Source organism: Phalacrocorax aristotelis, chromosome 7 (assembly GCF_949628215.1).
Source record: "Phalacrocorax aristotelis chromosome 7, bGulAri2.1, whole genome shotgun sequence".
In the NCBI taxonomy this organism is placed as follows: domain Eukaryota; kingdom Metazoa; phylum Chordata; class Aves; order Suliformes; family Phalacrocoracidae; genus Phalacrocorax; species Phalacrocorax aristotelis.
In genome coordinates this window covers 47046484-47068493 of record NC_134282.1, presented here as the reverse complement: position 1 = coordinate 47068493, position 22010 = coordinate 47046484, and the positions used below count along the sequence as shown (strand labels likewise).

General features: G+C 45.4%; 1 protein-coding gene across 3 annotated transcripts in view; it reads right to left on the bottom strand.

The window, feature by feature from the left end:
- NTRK3 (neurotrophic receptor tyrosine kinase 3) overlaps nt 1-22010 on the bottom strand; it is a 218698-nt gene that overhangs the window by 54579 nt on the left and 142109 nt on the right. Inside the window, exon 13 of one of the 3 annotated variants that reach the window (XM_075100596.1) lies at nt 17257-19291. The exons of the other annotated variants lie outside the window; for them this stretch is intronic. Within the exon in view, the coding sequence (XP_074956697.1) occupies nt 19173-19291 (119 nt within the window). The 3' untranslated portion in view covers nt 17257-19172. Of the gene's footprint in view, nt 1-17256; nt 19292-22010 lie in introns of those variants that run through there. 3 annotated transcript variants of the gene reach the window in all.

The following is a 22010-nucleotide window of genomic DNA, read 5'->3' as shown; positions in this document are numbered from 1 at the left end:
TCTTTTTTATTATTTTTCCAAGGGAAGGGAGGGATTACTGGTGGAGGGATGGAGGAGGATCAGCTGCCCCTCAAGGGACCATGCAGTAATCAGATTTCAGGCTTAAGGCTTTAACAGTGCAGTAATCAGACACTTAACAGCATCCTATTGCCGAGATGGATAATCACAAGAAAGCTGGAAGCAACCTGGTCTCAGCAGCAGTCTCGCAGCTTTGAGACCATCTCCCACTAGGAAAACAGAAGCTTACCTTCTGCCCCCAAGGTCTCAGAGGCTCTTGGCTATCGGCTTCCAAAGCCTGTGACTGCACTGCCATGGCTCTGCCTGCTCCAGCGGGGCCAGAAGCCCAGCAGTGCCTGCTTTGAGGCAACGTCAAGCCTTATATTTCCCCAGTCAAAGCTCCACTGCAGAGACATGGCGACAGACTCCAGTACCTGGCACAGGCAGCAGCCCCTCCTTGGCTGCGTGTGAATCATGCTGAGCTGCTCCAAAGCCAGAAAGAGCTGCCGGGTCCTGTGTAGGAAGGAGTTTTTCTCAGTAAACTCAGCCTGAGCTTTTGCCTTTGCTGTCATCTGGGTTTTGGCACCCCTGCAGCATCCCAGCAGTAGGACGTCACTCAGGGCTGGGTTAACTGGCCCATGCCATGCCATGAGTCTTTCTACCAAACCTCATCCCTGTGCTGGGTCTTCCTCCACTCCTTAATTTGGGAACAACACAAAAATCACCCTCATCTTCACAACTGCTTTGATTAGACTGCACTCCCCACCTGGTGTGACAGGCAGAAAGAAAAGGTGCCATGCATCACCACTGCCAGCACCCAGTGCTCCCACCAACAGATAACAGGAGAGCTCAGCCCAGCTAGTACTTAACCCCACAGCAGGGTACGTCTCCTGCCAACAGATGTCCCATAGTTAATCTATTGCCCTTCTTGGCCTCACCAGCCAGATCCCACTAGCGCCATCCCGGTCCCAGTAGTCACCCTCAGAGGCATGCTGCAGTTTGCTTGCACAACCAGGCAGATATTGCAGCACTGGGTTCAGATCACAGTGCTAAGCTTTTCCTTGCAATTTTGAGGTTTTATGGGGTTTTGATACTACTGTTTCAATGTTGTTCAGTCTCTGGCCTGATCCATGGTTTGAAGGATGTAGCCACAGATGTGTGCTGCTTATGCCTAGTCTGACTCTGCTGTCATTGTCTTCTTAATGACTTCTGATCTTAATGTACCCCCACTATAAATGCTAAAAAATTCCAGATATATTGATTATGTTCTGAGGACTATGCGACTATTAGAAGGGTGGCATTAAAGAAAGAGGTTTGAGTGCAGAACCTATTCTGAACAGGGTAAGAACTGGCCCCAAAGTTGGGTGCAAAATGAAGAAGTATTTTTAGAAGAAGCACAGTTCCCTCCAGATGTGTAAGTGTGAAAAGACTTCCAGAAAAACCTGTTGTGACAGAATTCCTGGACTGTCTCAAAGCAGGAAATTTGGTGAGAGTGTCTGCTCTTCTGCATTTTCCAGCTAGAGCTCTAAGCAGGTTGGAAATGCTTCTGATTGTTGCCAGCCTCACCACCACCACAAAGGAAAAGGACAATTTTAGACAAAACAGCATCTTCTGTTCTTCCACACACACCCCTTTTTTTCTTTTCTTCTGGGACCTATGTCTTTTCTTTCCCCATGCCCAGTCATTCTTCCACCAGCTTACTTTGGTGGTCATTAAATGAGTGGCTAATGCAGCCAAACTCACGGAACAAGAAAATTCCAGAAGTGAGGCCATATGGAATAAAAACACGATGTGTTGAAAGACAGATCTCAGGCTCAAGTTATGATTTCATTAGAAAATTTCTCTCCAGTTTGCCCAATTTACATCTCTTGCCTTCCTTCCCACCTCCTCCGACTCCCTTTCTCACAGGGCCGACACAGGAGGTGCGCTTATGTCTATGGCTTGATGAGGTGTTCCCTTGGACTCATGTTTTCCTAACACCCCAAATGGACCTTGCTCTGTCTTTGTTTCTGCCTGAGGTTTCCTTGGCTTTCTCCCTACTTGTTCTGTCTGCACAACCCCATCCCTCTTTTCATCTTGCCAACTTCTGTAGAAGGAAATCCCTGAAGGAGGAGTAATGTGAGACAACCCTGCCTGCTGGGCTCTAAAATTACTGTGGTTTGGGTGATTTCAGCAATTGTTATGAGGCAGCAAATTATGCAGAGAGGAATAAAAGGAATAAAGAGAAGGACGGATCATACAGAGGAATTAGCTAATCTGATGGGGATAGCAGCTGGTCCTTGTCTAGCTCTCCAGGTCTGTGCATAGCTGGAGCTTCCTGTACTCCATTGGTCTACATCTGAGTCACAAGTAGGCTGCAATGGATATTGGACTGATGCTCCTGTGATGCTTCACACAAAGAGAAATCGCCCTTTCGTCTTAGGTCCCCCTTGCTGCTGAAAAATGAACAGGGTAATGGCAGGACAGCTCTAGATGAGAGAAAGGAGCCCACCAGTACACTGGGTCCACCCTGCAGAAGAGGACCTCTGCAAGACAGTGGCTCAGCCATATGTTAACTCCAGAGCTGCTCCACAATGGGACTCAACTTGTTTTGCAGAGACTGGCTGAGAGGAGGCACTGTCTTGCCTCCTTGGCAGAAACAGAGCACTTTGAGGTGTGAGAAGTGAACCAGAAAAAGTTCTCCTTGGACAAGCCTTTGGAAATCCTTCATCAGGACTATTTAAGGAACTACATACTCTTGTTAGGACACTGCTTTTCTTTCCTTGATGGTACTGCTTTATTGTACCCCTGCCATGTCCTGCCTTTATTATGATTATAAATAAGAAACCATCTTGGTTTATTGTCTCTGACACTCCCAGCATGGGGGGAACATAGGATAATAAAACACTATATTTTTCCATTTGTCTGTCATCTTTCAGTGATGTCCCATGCCATTATGAGCCAGATGGATGGGGTGAATTTTCACAGAAAAACATCAAAAACTTAAATGTGTGCAAGAGGGGGAAAAAAAAAACCTCCTACAGTTTTCTCTTGTGGCAAAACATCAGTGTCTGCACCAGGGGAAAAATACCCAGTTAATTCTTCTTAAGGGCCCTGGTGAGACTTGAGAAAACATTCTGCAGTGCTGGTAGCCTCAGAAGACATGATTAATTGCAGATGGTGAAAAGGTGCATGTTCAGCTTTAACCAAACTATGTGTGAGTACTGGATGATTGCTAAGTTGGTATTCAAGACACATGGGGAAGGCAACCTACTAGGATCTTCAGCTACAAAAACAAGATTATATATTTATATATATATATATCATGTATGGCTTAACAGCTTCAATTTAAATGTGTATACTGGAGTTTTACGGCAAGAACATACTGCTAGTGGAAAGGACCAAAATGAGCAAGATTGCTGAGAAAGGAGGGAAAGGGAAATAATGTTTTGCAGTTAGCTGAGAATGCAGAGGCATAAAAAGGACCTCCCAAAGCTGGCAATAGCAATCTCTAGATGAATATACATGGGTGATGCTGCAGAGCACGGAATGAGGTATAATGATGGAAAGATCTCTAATATGCCATTAGCTGTTTCTCCTCACTAGCTTAGGACAGGTCTCATTTAAACAGAAAATGTCTTGAACAAGACTATATATGTTTCTTTTCTGAATTGTCTTAATTGGAGGGCCGGCGTCAGATATTGGGATGGTAACGTGGAAAAATCAGAGGCCAGTTTCCACCGATCTAATCCATCAGTCTGCCTGCAAATCCTGTTTCATTATTGCAATCTGGGCTTGGAAAGTGACCCCAAATTCAGCTGGTATTATAAAGGTCACCTTGATGTCATTTCTTTATCAATCAGAGTTTAAATCAAGTCCCTTAACCTTTTCCCAGGGCAGAGATTTTTCAAGCAGGTAATAGGCAAACCTACCCAGATCAATATCTGAGTGCAGATGAGCACCCAAAGTTCAAAACTGCACTCAGACTTCTTGCATTTATGCAGTCAGACTGTGCTTCTCCTGCAAACAGAGCTCACATCAAGTCATCCAAGGTCTCCAGACTAGAAACTGGAATTGTAGAGAAAGCAGACAAAATGAAAAAACAATGAAGGAAAAATAATTACCGAGCTGTTCAAAATCACATCTTCATTTCTGGAAGGAGTTCAGTGAAGGAAGATTCCTATTCTGTCCAGCTTGCTTCATTTATCCTTTCTTCATAGATAGCGCCGTGTCTCCATTGCATAAAATGCAGTATCCCCATGCCACGTCTCCTCCAGTGCGGGTATATTCCCAGTGCTGCTCACAGTATTGCAGGAGGGTCAAAAATGCCTTCTTCCTCTCTCTGCTTTTCTTCTCTCGCTTGGGATTCCTCCCTCAAACACATCCCAAATCAGGAGAGGTACTGGGCTTGTTTGGGACCTTGGCCATAGTCAGCACCGGTGAAAAATCACTTGCTTCTGTAGTGTTACAGTGGGGTTGACTCTGGCTCCTGCTTTCAGTGTTTCCTTGCAGATCGTTGGCAGACATTATGAAAAACACAGGTGATTAAGACTGACTTCCAGGACACATCACTTTCAACCTCTTTCCAATTGGAAACACTTTCAGCAATAGCTCCTTTCCGTCTCATGCTCTTAGGGTGGATTTCTACACAGGCTTTTATTTTAAATCCTACACCAATGCTTCTACCCCCAGTCATTAATCTCTGACGCTGGTCCTTGTCAAATACTTGCTGAAAATCTCAGTGTACTATATCCTCTGAATTTCCTTTATATATAGTGGCAGTTAGACCCTTGGGGAACACCAGCAGATTAGTTGGGTGTGACCTCCCATGACTTCAAGCCACACAAGTCTGGCCTTCATAGAGCGTTGCTTTTCCAGGTGTTCTCCCACAACATCCCTTAAAGTTTAAGATTTCCAAGAATTGCTCAGAGCAAACATTAAACTTACTGGTCTGTCTCTTGTCCCCATTATGTCCACCCACTTTACAACTTTCGTACATCTGCCCCATTTTAGACAGGCAATTTAAAATGTCAGTGAAGAGCTTGGCAAATCATGTGCATGCCTACAGGTGTGCTCTCCATCCATAGAGGCTCCTTACCTGGTCCTGTGCCCCTGAACAGCTGGCCACTGATATGGGGAGATCTTTCTCTTCACCCTCTATAAAGTTGGATGCAATTTTGGCAGATGAAAAATATTTAATAATCATACTCTCCTCTTATCATTAATATAAGCTGGCTTTCGTTCTCTGTTGCCAATCTAAGTTCTCCATATATCACTCTTAAGATAAGCACTTTCTCTTCTATATCCTCTATACCAGGTCACTGTTCTCAAAACTCCAAACCCCTCCTTTCTGTGAGCCCAGTTTCATTGTCTCTCAGAGATACTTACATGCAAAAGGACCTTGTTGTCTGAAATACATTCTCAGCATCCCATATGGCTGCTGCTTTCCACCCCTTTTTTTATTCCTGCTTTCTTCTTCCTCCCCTCTCCTTTCACTGTGATACTTCAGCAGTGCCCCATCAAGGCATGTCTCTCTCTTGCTTAGCCAGCCTGACGTACGTCAGTTCTTTCATCCCTTGTTCTATTGTCTTTACTTTTACTAGAACAAGTGTTTAGGACAGCCTTCCCAACTGAATCTTAAAGACCTGCATTAAATCCCAGCACACCTTTCTTCAACTCATTTTGCATTCCCTGAAAGCTTGCTCACCGAAAGGCCAGTGGTTTTGTACAGCCACCCTTTCTGCAGGCCCTTCTCAGCACTTCAGCTCTGCAGGGAATATAATCACTGAATCCTAGATGCTCTTCAATTTCAAGTGTATTTATTACAGCTGCTCAGTTTCCTTTAATCTGTCATTTCTCCTTCTTCTCCCCCCACAATTGCCTTCTTTTCACTGAACCATAAGTGCACTGAAGGAGACTTTCACCTCTGACCCTTGCTGCCTGCTCCAGGCCCATCACTGCACTGACTTCAGGCTGGGTGCCTTGTGCACTGATTATCACTCATTACCCCTGTGGCTCTGCGAATGTGGCAGGCCCTTTGCAAACAAGTGCAAATGTCAGAGACAGCATGCTCCCACTGGTGACCCCTCGGGACTAATTGAGGGAGAGAAGACAACACTTTCATGCACAAATTGCCTGTATCATCAGCACCGAGATGGAAATAAAGATTGAGAAACTCTCCCAGGCCTGTCTGAGAGGAGACCTTAACAACAGAAAGCCCATGTCTGTCAGAGTCTTGTAAAACAACATATTTCGGGGGCGGGGGGGTTGAACTACATTTTTATGTAGAGGATGTATGTCCCTTCGGTGACAAGGTTGAACATAAAACCACAAACATCCCTTCAGAGCTGGAGCTTAAACAGGCAGAGAAGCCCCAGCTGACATGAAAGACATCAACATGCCTTCCTGTATGTTAAGCTGTGTGAGCACGCACACACTGCAAGGTTTAATTGGTGTATTAATGTATTAAAGCACTGACACAAACAAACAGGGACTGCTTTCACAAGCTACAAAATCCTTGAGTACATTGTAATTAGCTGGGCTTGTTAAACCACTTAATAAGCAATAGATAGCATGTGTCTAATGCCCCCGCACCTTGGCTCAGTGGGAGAGACACACAAGTGCTCAAATATGAAATAAGTTCAGTCCTTCGGTGAACCCTTAAGAAATATCATTTCATTCCCTGTCACAGGGAGCTTCTGCCCAGGGCACACACAGCTGAGACCAGTGCCAGGGTCACAGGTTTCTCTGGTCACAGTCCCCATACTTCTCCTGGGGTCCTGTTCCCTGTCTGGCCACGCATTCCCATGTGCTTCTGCAGGAACTGCATCAGCCTGGGGAAGGCAACACAGTAGCCTCAGTTTCCCTTCCTGAAAATGGCCTCCAAACTATACCCTTAGCAAGTCTTACCAACTATTGATTGTAAAAGTGCTCTAAAAACCTTCAAATAGGACGGAGAGATACAGAAAAAGGGAAGCAACACAACAGGACAAAACACTACGTAGAGAGCATTTCTCAACAGATCCCAAAGATTTACAGACTACCTGTAGGTTCATAGGAGTCCTTTTTCCTTTGCAGTCCTGTCCTCTCAACTCACTACACAACAGTTTCACAGGAGCAATCTCACCCTTCACCACTGACTTGAAGGGGGTGGGGGGAAATGCATTTCCCTGTCTTTACCCAGGCCCTTTATCTGGGACCAAATCTGAACTGGACTGCACGAAGCTCCCTGAGGATACGCCTGATCCTGTTAGAGAAAAGAGCTGCCATACACGCCTTCCACAATCAGGTGGCTCGCAGGCTGTGTCCAGCACTTTCCAAGGAAAGGTGGGAAGGTCAGGCACTGGGAGCATGGGGGAAAAAAGCACTGTGTCAGACACAGAGGGGTTTACCTTTTCAAATGTTGGGCTTCTTGCAGTATCTCATCTTCTGGGTATTCTGGGGAGGAAAAACCTAAAAACTGTTTCTGATCCTGGTAACTGAGAAGTGTCAAGCATCTGGCAGTATCTGAGCTTCCGGGATGTTGATTTGGATGGGGTGTGGTGAAGGGAATATGCCAACATACAACACAGTGGTTCTACCTTACTTTTGCCAGCTCACAAAGTGAACCAAAGTAGCAAGAGCCAGGAAATCATCCAAAACACAGCCCAAAAGCTTTCTGTCCAGTGAGCCACTAGCAGGATGCATGCTGTGATCACCCTTTTCTCACTCCCTGAGAGTCCCAGGAAAGGGGAAAGTCAGCACAAACACAAGAGCAGGCAAGACACCTCTAGGGTTACTCAGCATCCCTGAATATGGAATGGGCAGGCAGTGCCTTAATTTTATCCCAAATTCCAGCTTACACCCACAATGATACCACCAATCCACATGCTCCTATGCAGTCCAGCTGGCTGTCCAGCACCTGACTTAACTTTCACCAGCACATCACCATGCACAACAGCCGCTTTCAGAGAGCGGGCAGAGACGCTCCCTTAAACACTGCCTCCACCCAAGTCCAGCACGGGCACTTGCGGCTCTGCAGCTGTTCCTAGATCCCCACTGGATTCTTCTTTTCATCTTTGCTCTGCCTGCTATTCTAGTGCTGAACCCCAGGCCTGCTGCCTTGGAGCTTCCTCCAAACGCTGCATTCATCCATTTTTAAAGATGACCTTCCAACTTTAAAGGAAGTTAGCGAGCCTCACTGTCTTCATTTGCCCTCTCCTTCTTTTCAACCTGCTCTTTATTATGAATTAAAAAGGGACCTGAAAGCTGTCTCTATTAAAAAATAAAAACTTTAGAAAGAGCATGTTTCCAAATAATTTCTCTGCCAGTTTTTGCAGTAGCCTCCTTAGGTTTCACGGCACTTGCTTGCTGCAAACCATCAGCTGCCAGCTCTGATGGCGAAACCTGCTTGGCTGTTTGGTTTCCTTCTATACCCACGGGTGCCTGCCATCCCCACCTCACTACAGGCTTCCCCCCTGCCCCTCGTGCTGTTGCTGCTCTTTGACAAAGCAGTGCCCTGAAATGTTCTGTGTGAAAAATAACCTTTGAGGGAGCAGGGGTGGAAGTGGGGTTATTTTTAACTGGGATCATTCTAGACACCTGGGTTACACTGTGGCCTCCATAAGCTCTTGTGCTGGCACAAATGAAAAGTTGCAAATAAATTAAGTTCTCTTTATCTCACCTTACTGCCAAAGCTGTATCTTACAAGCCCTGGGGCCATATAGCAATGGAAAGAGAAGGTGTCTCCAGCCCTTAGCAATAATAATATTACTCTTGCCAATGAATTGGTCACAGTAATTAAAAAGGCAGTAACAAAGCAACACGATAGTTACCTGCTGTTGTGGAATAACATTTTGCTATTTAATCAGGACAGGCAGGACCTGAATTTGTGCTGTAATACAACTGAAATAAGAAAGAAAAGTATGATTTTATAAAATGAAAGTTGAACTTCCAGCCCTTCTCTTAGATTACAGAATCAGACCAAAAAGAAAACCGCAAAGAAAAAACAAACAACCAACCTCTCTTCCACCAGTGTTTTCACTTTTTTGACTATGTGGTCTGGTGTTATCCAGACTGGTTATGTTGAATACTGCTTTTTTTTGCCAAGAGGTGAGGACACCACAAAGCAGTGCCATGCAGCCATACTCTCGATTTAGTCATCAGCATCAGCATCCACCCCAGAAACCGTAGACATTTTCTGTGCTATGGACGGCTGGCTGCCAGGAACAAGGCTGACACCCACAAACCCATTTCATGCTGACCACCAAGTGACCACAAATGAGCAGGAGCCCTTACTCACAACTGGCTTGTGCCACGCTGAGCCTGGAAGTGCCTGGCTCAGTCAGAAAGCAGCCAGCCTCTCTTTCCAAACCATTCAATTATATTTTCCCCTGCAGCTGTTTGCCAGACCCAGTATTAACCCTTCAACCCTGCTTGACCCCAGAGCATACCTAGGACTCTGTCATTCTCCAGTGCTCTCACAAGCTTACTAGGACATACCCTTTACTCCTTTAAAGGCCAGCCATCAATCTGCACAACAAGTGAAGCAGCTGATTAGGATCTTGCTACAATTACCTACTGAAAGTAGGAGAGTACTTCAGCTTTTTAGGAGAAAAGAGGGCTTCCCAAAGGCAGGATTGGAAGGAGAAGGTGCTGCCAGGTTAAGATTTAGTACAATAAATAATGGAAGGTTCCTCACCTCACACCCTCAGCCTTTCCTTAGCTCTGATGCTCGGTTTCATCTTTGGGCTATGAATGATTCATGGAGCCTTAAAATATATATAGCCTATATCTCCTAGAACAAAGAGTCTTTATTCAGGGGTTGTGAGAGAGCAGGGAGCAGCATGTGAGATGCCTGCACTTGGGCTGGGATGACCCTTGGGAAAGGACCCTTGTGGCTTCCCACTTCTTTCCAGACCCAGAAGCTGTTCTGAGCTGAAGCTCAGCTCTGCAGGAGACCCCAGCTTAGTCTCTACAGCACAGAGACGTGCTTGCTGCTGAGGGTCTCTAGAATTGCTTTCTTCAATCACACCCAGGACTACCTCTAAGCCAGGCTGTTCTCATCCATCCCTGGCAGCTGGAGAGTCCAAATACCACCAGTGCACTGCAGGGGACTTAAATAATTTATGCAGAATTACAGATGGGGAAACTGCAGCATAAACTTACCTCCATGTCAGATTCTAATCCACTGAGGACTTTATTACCCCAACTTCCAGTTCTCTGCCTTGGGTAGTAGATCACATTTAAGGATTGTGCCTTTTCCCTTGGAAATCCAACTCCTTTTCACCATCAATTTTGATTCCTACTGTGCATATAACACAAATATACACACCCAATATCCCTGCACCATGATCAGCAAACATCTACTCACTTCTCCAGACAAGAACATCACTTCAGGCAATTCCAAGGATGTATGTCAAAGTAACCTCTTTTCCGACCGAAGAGATTGCCAGTCTCTGATTTCATGTTGGGGAACCTAAGCACAGGCCTGGGTAAGATCTGGTGAAGGCTCCAGTCCCATGAGGATCCATCCTTACTCAGAAGGGAGCACAGGCAAAACCACAGGCAAGAGATGGAGAGGCCTCAGACAGGGCAGGCTTGGCAGCAAAGTCCTCCGTGGCTTGTGTCCACCAAGCTATGGGATGCCTCCCTCCCTGTGCTGGCAGGCCGACAGCCCAGGTGGCCAACAAACCTGAGCTTCACAGTGCCACAAACTAATGGCACAGACACACCCCAAAAGGTTGAACCATCCTTTCAAGGGATAACCCAAATATATCCCTGTGTAGCAAATTTACTTTCAGTGGTCCTTTCAGGATCAAAGAGCCAGGTTTCAGTCTATGCTGTATCTACAGCTCATGATCACCACATATCCTTGCTTTCTGGAGCCATAGAGATCTTCTTCCTTAGAAGGGATATTGTTGATCCTTACCCATTTGGATGTACGCGATGATATCTTTTATGCTCAGGAGTCTTCTTTATTTCCTAAGGGTGACTCTGGTGTTTTGGCAAAAGATATTCTCATTCCCTTGTAAGACTGCTATTGATATCAATCAGCCCATTTTCTTTGAGGATTAGGCCAGCACCACTGAATCCAGGGAAGGAAATTTGGCACAAGATTAGATGTTTCATGCATTACAGTCTTGCAGAGGAGCTTAAGGACCCACATAGGACAGTGCCCAACTCCCAGGAGTCCCCTCTGAGGTTAACAGGATTAAACTGAACTTTCAGTCTAGTCTCTGGACAGTATTTTCATCCAAGATGCACTGTCAGGGACTTTGCTGCCTTATTCTGAAGCCATGGCTACAGATCTTCTGCTGGGATCGAGTGCCAAGTGTTTCATGTGGCTGCAAAAGAGGCGATCCATCTGAAATACACGCTCTGCTGGCACCAGACAGAAGGGTTAAGGCACACCAGAGCCTTTTTTACTTACTGCCAATGGAAATGAAAGACTGGTGCTACCACCAAGTAGCCACCCTTGCAGTTCTGTGCTCCTGAGCTTTCTAAGGGAGTGAACAACTGTGCCAAACACCTCCCACAGCTCTTCCATACCTGCTGGCACCCCAGCTGCATCTCCCAGGCCCCAGCCCTGACCTGGGTGATCAAACAGGAGCAACGGTGGGGGTTAACCCCAGTCTCCAGCAGCACTTGGGTCTTCTGGTTTTTGGCTCTCACACAGTGCCAGACCTGCAGCATTTCCAGCCAGAAGGGCCCCTGCTAGTTCCTGAGCAGGCACTGACAGTTTCTTACTGATACTGTCTAATGCAGTCAGTTATTCTTTATGCATTTAGAGCAGATCCATCAAAATAATTCCTGCTAGGGGTCTGAATTCAGCATATTACATACAATAGCTGCCTGGAAGGAGAAAAATGACACTTACCTGTGCCATTTCTCAGTCACCTGCAACGTCTGCGCACAGTGAGATGTGATGGCTTTGGGGGACGTGTACCTCTGGAGTTGTTCTAGCAGTGCTGAGCGTATGACTGGAGCTTAAACACTCTTAAACTTGCAACCCCCTCTGGTGCCATTTGATGAACAAATATGTCTCAGGAAACACAAAGCAAACCTGCAGCCACCTTCAGCAGTCTACGTGGGTTTGGACCAGGCACTACCAAAGGAGTGACTGTGCACAGCTGCTTCTGTCATCCCCAAATATTGCTTGGCACTGATGCAGCAAAGCCAAAATGCTCTGTTGATCCAGAATATCTCTAAAATTACCAGGACACAAGGCCTCACGAGGAAACCTGAGCATAGGTACAACACTTTTGCCTGGCAAGGTGAGTTCACATTGGTGGTGCTTGAAATGCGCATACTGCATTGTCATAATGCCACCTTACATCCGTGTTATTGGCACCAGAAACTGAATCCTGACAGGACCAGGCCCTGGACACATAAAGAACATCAACTTGCAAAACCATGAGCTCCTTCTCTCTTGTGTGAGATGTTGCAATGCACTCCACCATCTCACCGGTCTAGTCCACAGACTGCAAACATCCCTCCCTCTCTCTCCCAATTATCTTAATAAACAGCCTGGACACATCTCTGACTCACTTAAGATAATGATGACCTGGCCATGATTAGCTTATTCAGACATCCTGGCAGTTTACCGAGCCTAATGCGACTCCAGTCTGGCTCTTTCTGACTTCTCATGAAAGAGGCTGACCTCTAGCAGCAGCTGCACAGCAATCAGCGGATGGAGACCCACATACAGAGCAGACACAGGCTGATCCCAAAATTCAGGCTGGAGCCGTGAAGGTCACTTGCTCTGAAAACAAGCTCTTAACTACTCCAAAGGCCTGTGGAACAGCAGTTTTTCTTGCCCGCAGCCAGACCTGGTGGGGTGGTACCAGTCCCAAGGTCCAAAACAGAAACATGGGGTTAAGGACAACCCCAAATAGCAAATTACTGAAGAGCACCTCTGCATATTACATTTCTGGCTCCCTGTCTGAAACATTCACCCACCCAACAGAGAGCAAAAGCAGCACCAGTCAGCCAGTCACACACATGAATATTTGAAGCAAACCCTTGGAGCAAAAAGGCCAAATAGTTTGAAATAATAGGCAAATCCTTATAAAAAGTCAACTCGTGCAGGAATTGGGCACAGGTCACAAATGACTCACCAACAGCGGAGCAAATCATTTAACCAGCGCTTGGAACGAATCTCTCCATTTTGTAGAGAACAACCAAAATTTATTCCTGCTGATTAGTCAGCAGTTATACTCACAAGTTCAAAATTAATATCAAAGTTCAAAGGTAATTTTCTTGTACTTGCACTCTGCTTTAGTGCTGGAGAGACCATCATCTTCACTTAGCGAAGGGATCATCCCACATTTGTTTACCAGGGTCTGGGAGCATAGGTTGGGATTTATTCTATCTCTTAACTTGATGAAATCAAAGCCTGAACTCTACTTCAGAGTGCTGTCTGGCAAAAGCTCAGTTAACACTTTTGAATTTCTGTACTTGATTTCAGTAAGAACAGGCACTTACCACTTCTCTGGAAACCAACTACTAAATCCCAGTAAGGAAGATGGACAAACAACTCCGAAAACTCCAATGGTGCATCCAAGGAAGTGAAATTTGGAACTGAAGAATGATGTCAGGAAGTGACACAACCAAACTGAGCTCCCAGCAGAAGCAGAAAGGTATCATAGCTGCACCCCTAAGCCCTCTGTGTCTTCCTCATATGTCAGTTTACAGGAAACACAAAGGAAGCCACACTGGGCAAAGTAGCTTATTTTTACCATTGGGTTTCCTATGTTGTTTTTTAGAGGTCAAGGCATAGCAGCATCTATGTGATCCCCTATGGTGTGGACACGGAGTAGGATGTCCTACAGCCTGCAGTGCACCCCTGTGACACAGCAGGCTTAGGCCACCAGAGATGTGGAGTCGGTGGCTGATGCTCTGTGGCATCAGACCACATGCTGGCACCACCAAGAAGCCTTCCTGTCATGAGGACAGTGCAGGGGGACACACAACAGAACAGGGAAACCACAAAAGATATAGGCAAAACAAAATGTACCACTACAGCAGAGGATGATAGGCTGTTGCTTCACTGGGTAAAGCACCTTTTCCAGCTGTATGTGTGTCATTCTCCTGTCACACTCTTTCCCCTCCAAAGCTGTTGTATGCTCTTTCCCGCAGCTTGTTAAACTTTTCAGCCAATTGATCAGGGTCTGCAGGTACTGGTAAATACACACTTAATAAGGACTCTTTGACTCATTGTATAAACTGCACCAGAAGTGCTTCAAAACCTTAAGAAAAAATTAAGTCACCCAGCATTGATTGCTTGCATGCTCTCTTCCTGCTGCTCCTCCAAACCTGTAGCTTTTAGCTTTACTACTGTGTCTAGGCCTCTTTATCCTCTTCTAATGCCAGGGCTTAACCCTCAGGATCTGCAGCTTGTTCTGGGTACAAATCAGAGCAGAGTGGGGATGCGCAGCTACAGTTTGCTGAAACAGCAGAAGCACCTCCCTCTGACTGTCCACAGCTCCTGGGACTTCTGCCCCACCATCCCGGCCACAGACACATGCTGGAAAGGCCAAAGACCTGGTGGTAGAGAAAATTACCACCTTAGAAGAAGCTCCAGCCTCTTGAGAAAGAAAGACTGACTCCTTAAAAGCACATCTAAATAAAAAAAAAAAGAGCAGCAAAGAACATCAAGACTCAGCCGGTGCAACTTGGATAAATAGCTATGGAGACTCAATATACCCCAATCATGATCTACAGCATCTCACACATCAAACGCCCACCTGCAGCAAGTCCAAGTCCAAGGTCCCACCAGGCTATGCGTTTCTTCCATCATGCAGAGAGGTATTGTGCCAGAATCATACCATGCCATCACACTCACTGAAGGTATGAACTAAAACAAACGTGACTCCACCTTTTTAGGGTCAAAACCCAGGAAACAAAACTTTGTTTCTCTGCTTGTTCACAGGCAGGCTCCACACCCTACAAGAACCGAGAAGGCAGGGTTGTGATTTTCAGGAGGAGCTGATTCATACACTGCCTGCACCCTACCAAGCCATTGTCCCAAGCTCCTTCAGTAATAAGCTCTATAAACAGCTCAAGAGTCATTTGAAGCCAGTAGGGGAGGAAGAGCAGGACAGCAATATCAACTCACAGACTAGCTATCTCGAAGAGCATGGAGCCTTCACATGGGTATGTCAGGCAACAGGCGTGACCAAGAAGCAAACACAAGGAGAAACAAGTGCCCAACCCCCCTGCAATGCATGTCAGAACCTGCAGGCATAGTTAAGCTAGCTACTTGGGAACTGGCAGCACCAAATACATTGTGGGACCTTATATGCAAGGAATCAGTTGCCTTGAAATACAAAGCAAAGTGAACTAAGGCTGACAATACCAGCAGCCTAAGTAAATGGCTAATCAGCCCCTTGTTTGCAATGTTTCTGGGCTGTGAAACCTGATAACAGACCCTGGAGTAGTGGGGAGGAAAAGAGAGCTTCCAACACCCATGTTTGTTTCCCACACCTCAGAAAGGAAAGGGAAATAGGGATGAAATTTGATGCAGGTCAGCAGCTCATCCTGTGTGTAAGGTTATATGTCAGGGACAACCATTTGTCTCAGGCATTGCAGACATCCCTGGAAAGGCAAAGATCTCAGCCATCAACTAATCCTGTAAACCACAGCACCCACTCACTTCTAGAGGCATACTCATTAGAAGGGAACAGCAGGCAGAAATTCACTCATAGCATTGTTTTGAGACAGTTGCTTGAAACTCATGCCAGGGAGTTATAGGAACAGAGGGAGGCTGGAAAACATGTTTCTATTTTGCTCATCAAAACTCTCACCAGGTTTTCTAAGAGGGTTTCAACACCATTCACCAATATCAGCTCAAACACATCCCCAGCCTCATGCTGACAGTCACCTGTAGGTTGGCACAGCAGCTTTAAGACACATAAATTACGTCTCCCATTAATGATACTAAGACACATCCTCGTGCCAAGCCCCACACACTGCAGAGTGGTTCCTCTCTCCTCTTGGAGCAACCAACCAACCTTAGATGAACTCCTGATAAGGAACCCAAGTGCAGCACTCAACTTGTACCCCACCACCTTTATATCAAACACATCCTTGCTGGCTTAGTAGGAGGCTAATTGTCCCCGATGAAGGGACAACAGTTCAACCCCCAAAAGGAGAGCAATTTGCACAGCCAAGTGGAGACACCTGCAGCAACAGCATGTCCTGAAACAAAAACACTGCAGCCAGAACAATCTTTTAGTGTCAAGCTCCCTGAAAGACAAGACTTCTAATAAAACTCCTTCCACTAAGTGTTGAAACTTGTCTTGGCAAATCCTGACACCATCTCCCAGCAGTACTGCCTTGTCCCTGAGAATATGACCATTCTGAGCTACAAAAAAACACAGGTTGTCAACAGAGATCATCAGCAGCTAAGCTCTCAGGCAAGAAAAAGTCTTTGTGCCTGATGAGAGTGACAGAAGCAAGAGCTACACCTGAGCAGTGTTCACATCACAACTGTAAATCCCACCCTCCACATTCCCCAAAGAAGCAAACAAACCAGACTCCCCACATGGATCATCTCATGAAGAAGTAGACTATAGGACGTCTCATTCTGAATGTTTATTTATTTTGTCTTCAAAGAAGAGGCCTGATGCAGCTGTTTCGTTAGAAAATAAAGTGTTTATTAAGAAACTAGACATTGAACACCCCTATAGTCTCTGTGAAAAGGGACCGTCCCATTTCCCATTAGCACAGGATGATAGTTATGGCAAGATAAGAATGCTCAAAGATGGAGGAGTCTCATTGACAGAAAATGAGGTAATGATTTACAATAATTAAAAATAAAATAAAATAATAAAAAAAAACCAAAACATCCTTAGACTTGCTACTTAAAGCCACCAATTGCAAACAGCCATGACTGGCTTTCATTTTCAGCAGTGAGGAACCAGAGACTTTAACTGGTGTTAAACAAATTGAGACATCGATCACAGTGGGGAGAACTGCTTTAAATTATGCTGTACGGTCCGGAGGATTTCTTCAAAGCAGAGATGGACCTGAGCTGCAAAATTCAACCCTTCCTCTGCTAGGGTGTTTGGATATAGGCTTCTGGTCCAGGCCCACAGATGTATCTCTATGACTGATACACACAGTTGAGAGCAGAGTCCCCTGAACAGTGCTAGGGAGAGGAGACAGTTCAGACGGACAAGACATCCCCAGGTCAGGTGGGCAGTTTCCAGGAGATGGGGAAATTCAGTTCAGACAAGCACCCAGTGATTCACACGCTTGGTGAAGCTCCTTCTCACTCTGTGAATCTGCAGAATTAAGGTGTCAATAACACATGGCCGCAGGTCCTTTCTGGTGGTGCACCTCTTGTATTTCCAGCTCCGATGTGGGCAGGAAACATTGTTGGGAGTTTTGGTCATAGTTTCTGAAGCCATCCAACCTGAGCCAGGCCTCCTCATCCTAGCGCAGATGCTCTCCTAAGGCATGCCTGTTAACTTAAAGCAATCTGCTACCATTTCTCCTATACTCTTCTATTGCACTTTACCTTTTTATACAAGTGAACCAGGAGAAGAAGCGAGAGAATGGAATATTCCCAAGGACATCCCTATGGGAAAGCTGATTAAAAAAAACCGCCTGGTATTCTCCAGGGTGCTTCATGGAGGTCACCCATAAAGGCAGGATGAAGCATAAAATCCCATTCTGAGGCTTCTGCCCAGTTCTGGCAAAGAGGGACCCTGACTCTTTCCAGTGGCAGCGACCCTTCAGGGCTGGTGATTTAGAGACATCCCTGATGTGATAAGGTCATCTTAGGCCACCAAGAAGGCAAGCAAAGCTGAGTGGCTGGTGAGCAAGCCCCTGGTTCAATACTCCTCTCAGAAAAGGATCTGGCCACACCTGAAGCTTTTGGAAGGTTTTTTTTTTCCTCTAGAGAAAATCTGTCTTGCTTATAGGTCATCACTGACATGTGTGAGCAAATCTGTATTTCCTGTACACATGACATCCAGGGAGTCCAAGGAAAGCCCTGCAAGTTGCTGCAAGGGCAGCTGGCTTCTCTTGAGGACGGGACCAAAGGGTTTATTTTTCCATCTGAGAGGCTTTGGATGAAGTAAGACAAAAGTGAGATGGGAGAGGAGGAGAGAATACGAATATCAGCCAGAGAACATGATCGATATTCCTATTTATGCCAGAGAAGAAGCAACAGAATACTTTTTTTTCCTCCTCTTCAGTCAGTCTGCCTCGAGCTGATGGTTCTGGGTACATGACTGGGTTACAATAAATCTCTAGTTGGGTGGGAATACAGGGGAAAGCTAAAGAGGGCTGGGAAAGGCCCAGCAACTGGGACCTGCGTGCTTCTGATATGCTTTTCCACTTTGCTTACTGCCCTAGTCCTGGCAAGGACACAGACCCTCCTGCACTATGGATTCTCCATCCATGCAGGAAGTCTAGGCAACTCCTCAGATAAAGCTCATCATTCAAGCAGCAGTGAAAGACCAGAGTACGACAACGATATAGTCAGATCCAACAAGCCGCTCCAACAGAGACAGACAGACAAACAAAAAAAGCCTCCTAGAATATGTGCACTTCAAAGATAACCACATTCTCTTCCTGTCAGAGAAGTAATATTTCTTTTTTTCTTCCCGTTATTATTCCTTCCAACATTATTTTCTGTGCAAGAACTGGGAGCGCGGCTGCCTTTGTTCTTACCAAAAGTCTTCGTTCTGCTTTAGTTTCTTCCAGGCTCCCCACCTCGGCTGGCTCTGGGAGACCTCCCATGGCGGTGCCACGTAAGAGGTGATGGTGGCATTCACTGGGTGTTGCGAAGACACAAGCTTACAAGGAAAACTCCAAGCAGGGAGGACATGACTAAAGATGTCAGTTTGGTTGGCTTGGTTGGTTTTGTTTTGTGTTTTATTTTAAAGCAAAAGTACAATCATTTACTGTGTTATTAGGATGACTCCTTTCAATTGGGTTTTAATTCTCTTTATTTGCTCTCATTGCTGCTGTTGTGCCTTGCAGGAATATTTAACGAACACAGCGACCATTGGAGGAAAAGAACAACCCTGTCATCTGGTGACAGAAAACCACAGTTTCAGTTGGCTTTAACGTGTGTACAGGCAGGGCTGTAGAGTCCTATTAGGAGGAGACCTCAATCCATACAGACCACGCTTACTGCTTCCCACCATTTTGAGGGCACAGCCTATAAACTTGACATCAGAACAGGGACTTTTAAGGAGTTTTTAAAAGCCATGACGTCCTTTGCTGAAATAAACACTGACATCCTCAACATAAATGCCTTGGTTAAGAGGTTTGGAATGTCCAGGGAGGCTTATTGGATTCAACATAATTTCTCTGAAACCTAAAGGGGGAAAAAAAACAGAAAAAAGAAAAAAGCAAAATAAAGTAAACGAAAAAACAAAAAAGAGCAAAACTAGAAAAAAAGAGAGAGATATCGACACACATGTAATTATTAAAAAAGAACCAAATGAATAACCAGCAAACGGCTGCCATTAAATTAAAGCCAAAACACCCTCTCCAGGCAGGGCTACCTCGCTCTGTCTTTCCATAAAGAACAGGCTATCTTTTCATGTGGTGTGTGCAGGTCCAAGTGCTCCGAGGACAAGGGGCATGCAAGCAGTCTGGATGGAGAACCGGGAACAACTCTCTTGCAGAGGTTCCCACTAATCAGGGGTGGAAAAGCCCCAATTCCTACCTAGCTCATCTTTCCCCTAGGCAGGGAGTGAGGAAAATGGAGAATCCTCCCTATGTCTGCTTTTATCTCATGATTTATTTAGCCTGGCTTAACATTTCTGAAGCTGAAGAGTACCATTGCAAGACTGGGGAGACCTGACTCTCATAGTCTTCCTTAGCGCCGGCTGTCCCATCTACACCAAAACCTGCACGGTGGATGCATCTTCTCCTTGCACAACCTCACCTCTTTAAAAGTAATTTGAAGGTTTAGGATTTGCCAGAAATATTGGCCAGATGAAAAAGAAAAATAAGTGGAGCAGAGAACATAGGCATGCTCCTTTCTCCAGTCCCAATGAACTTACTGGGCAAATATAACATTTTCAAGGGTTGTAATAACCATCTTTTCATAATGCTCCTGCCTTGGAATGCCTCAGCCAGGGAAACCCACTACTAGTGTGTTTCTAATATAGAAATGTTTAGATGGTAATTACTATTAAAGATTAATATTATTCTCTGAAGCTAGATAAATGCAAATATTCAGGACTTGTCAGAGAATAGTCCCCTGGACTGGAGGGAGAAAACCTGTTGTGGAGCACTGGATGGGAGCTCCAGGAGGGAGTTCTTCTGCTGAGACATCCAGTCCCACAGCCCTCTCCTCAAGGTCTGACTGAAGGAAGGCACATTCTGGTTCACTGTTAGGACACATCCTGATGTTTAGCCTACATTTCCCTTCTTCCTGACTTGAACCCCTGTTTTCTATCATCTTTTTTTTGCTAAGTCCTGCAGAAAAGACCTATGCATTTGTCTTCAGGCATCAGCTTATAATTTTTTACATTACTTTCTCAGACACCCGTTTGTAACAGTATTTCTACAGCTGAGGCCATCCCAGTGGACTGGAAAAAGACATGGCAGGAATAGGCATATGTCACTGAAGGTAGCTGCTAAGACTGCGGTGAAGTTGCTCTTGGTTCAGATCAAGTATGCAGATGTAAGAGGCTTCTGCACCAGCTTACCAAAAACCCCAGTACAGATCCACTGAGTTGCCAAGACCAAGACGTGTGTGGCAGGATCCTGGGGACTGCTGTAATCTGTCTCAACTTCTCACGGGCCCAAAGGGTTTTTCCAAGAAAATTACTGGGATGTCTTAGCTACACAATTGCTCTAAGGTCTGGAAAATACTCCTGCTCCTCATACAGTCACAGGATCCTCAACAAATCAGGTAAGTTAGCCCAAATCTGGCATCATTAGAGCAGCATGGAGCAGTTTGGATGGCCTTGTGAATTTATCTCAATAGGAAAGGTGCTTTCCATTAGGCTGGGAACAGAAAGTTTCTCATACCGAATCTACAGCAGCCAGAAGATTTTTTTTTGCCCTATTTCTTCTATTTTTTCTTTTATATTTATATTTCTTCCCTGCACTATCTTATTCCATCTGCTCATCAAAAAAGCATGCCTCTTTTGATGAACCTGAGGATGCAGACAAAAGCTGTTTGGTTTGGAACTGTTTAAACTTGTTTGGGGGAAACTATCTGTTATTTTCTGTGGCCCTGAAGGGCTGATCCACATGGGAGAGTAAGCCAGGCTCAGCTTCAGTTCATGTGTCATAAACAAAATTCATAGACAAATTCCAAGTGTTGAAATATCATTAGTAGTGAGAAAGAGCCTAGCTCAACTCTCACAGCTAAAGCACAGTTTAAAGTGCTGATGCTTGGAAATGTGTATGTAAACTAAGTCCATTTCTTATCAGAGTCACTGGGAGACAAATAAACACGGCATCCCTGAACATCGCTATTTATCGTGTTTTGTTTTTCATAATATAAATATATTTTATGGCCACCAAAGGATAGCTGGGAAAGTCTACACTCAACAATACCAAGTATCTCCAAGGAGCACTCCTGTCTGCTTTATTTTCTTTGCATTTCTTAGCTCTGCTAAATTAAGGCAATTCCACTTCTGTCGGACCACATCCAACAGACCTAAAAACCCACTGGGGACACACAGCCTTAGCAAAGGGACATGTGAAAGATCAGCAAGACTTAAGGCTGGGGATGCTGAGGGCTTTGCTCTTTGTCACCAGCACTATGCCGTGAAGTCCAGCTGCAGGTATCTCCCGCGACTCTTTGCCGAATGGGACTGCAGTGGGGGTTACCCCATAACTGACACGCAGTCAACTACTGAGGGACAATGAGGAATGTGGCAGGAGGACAGCCTATGTTTCTGAAGCTTAGGGGCTGAACACACGTACCGCTGATTTGGGAAAGCAATGCAGCATCGGTCATTTTGGCATCCTCTCCTTCTGATTTATTAAAGTCCCCAAAGAATCTGAAAAAAAACATGCTTCTCTCTTGACTGGTTTTCTCCCTTTCCTCACTGCTGTTCCCCATATTG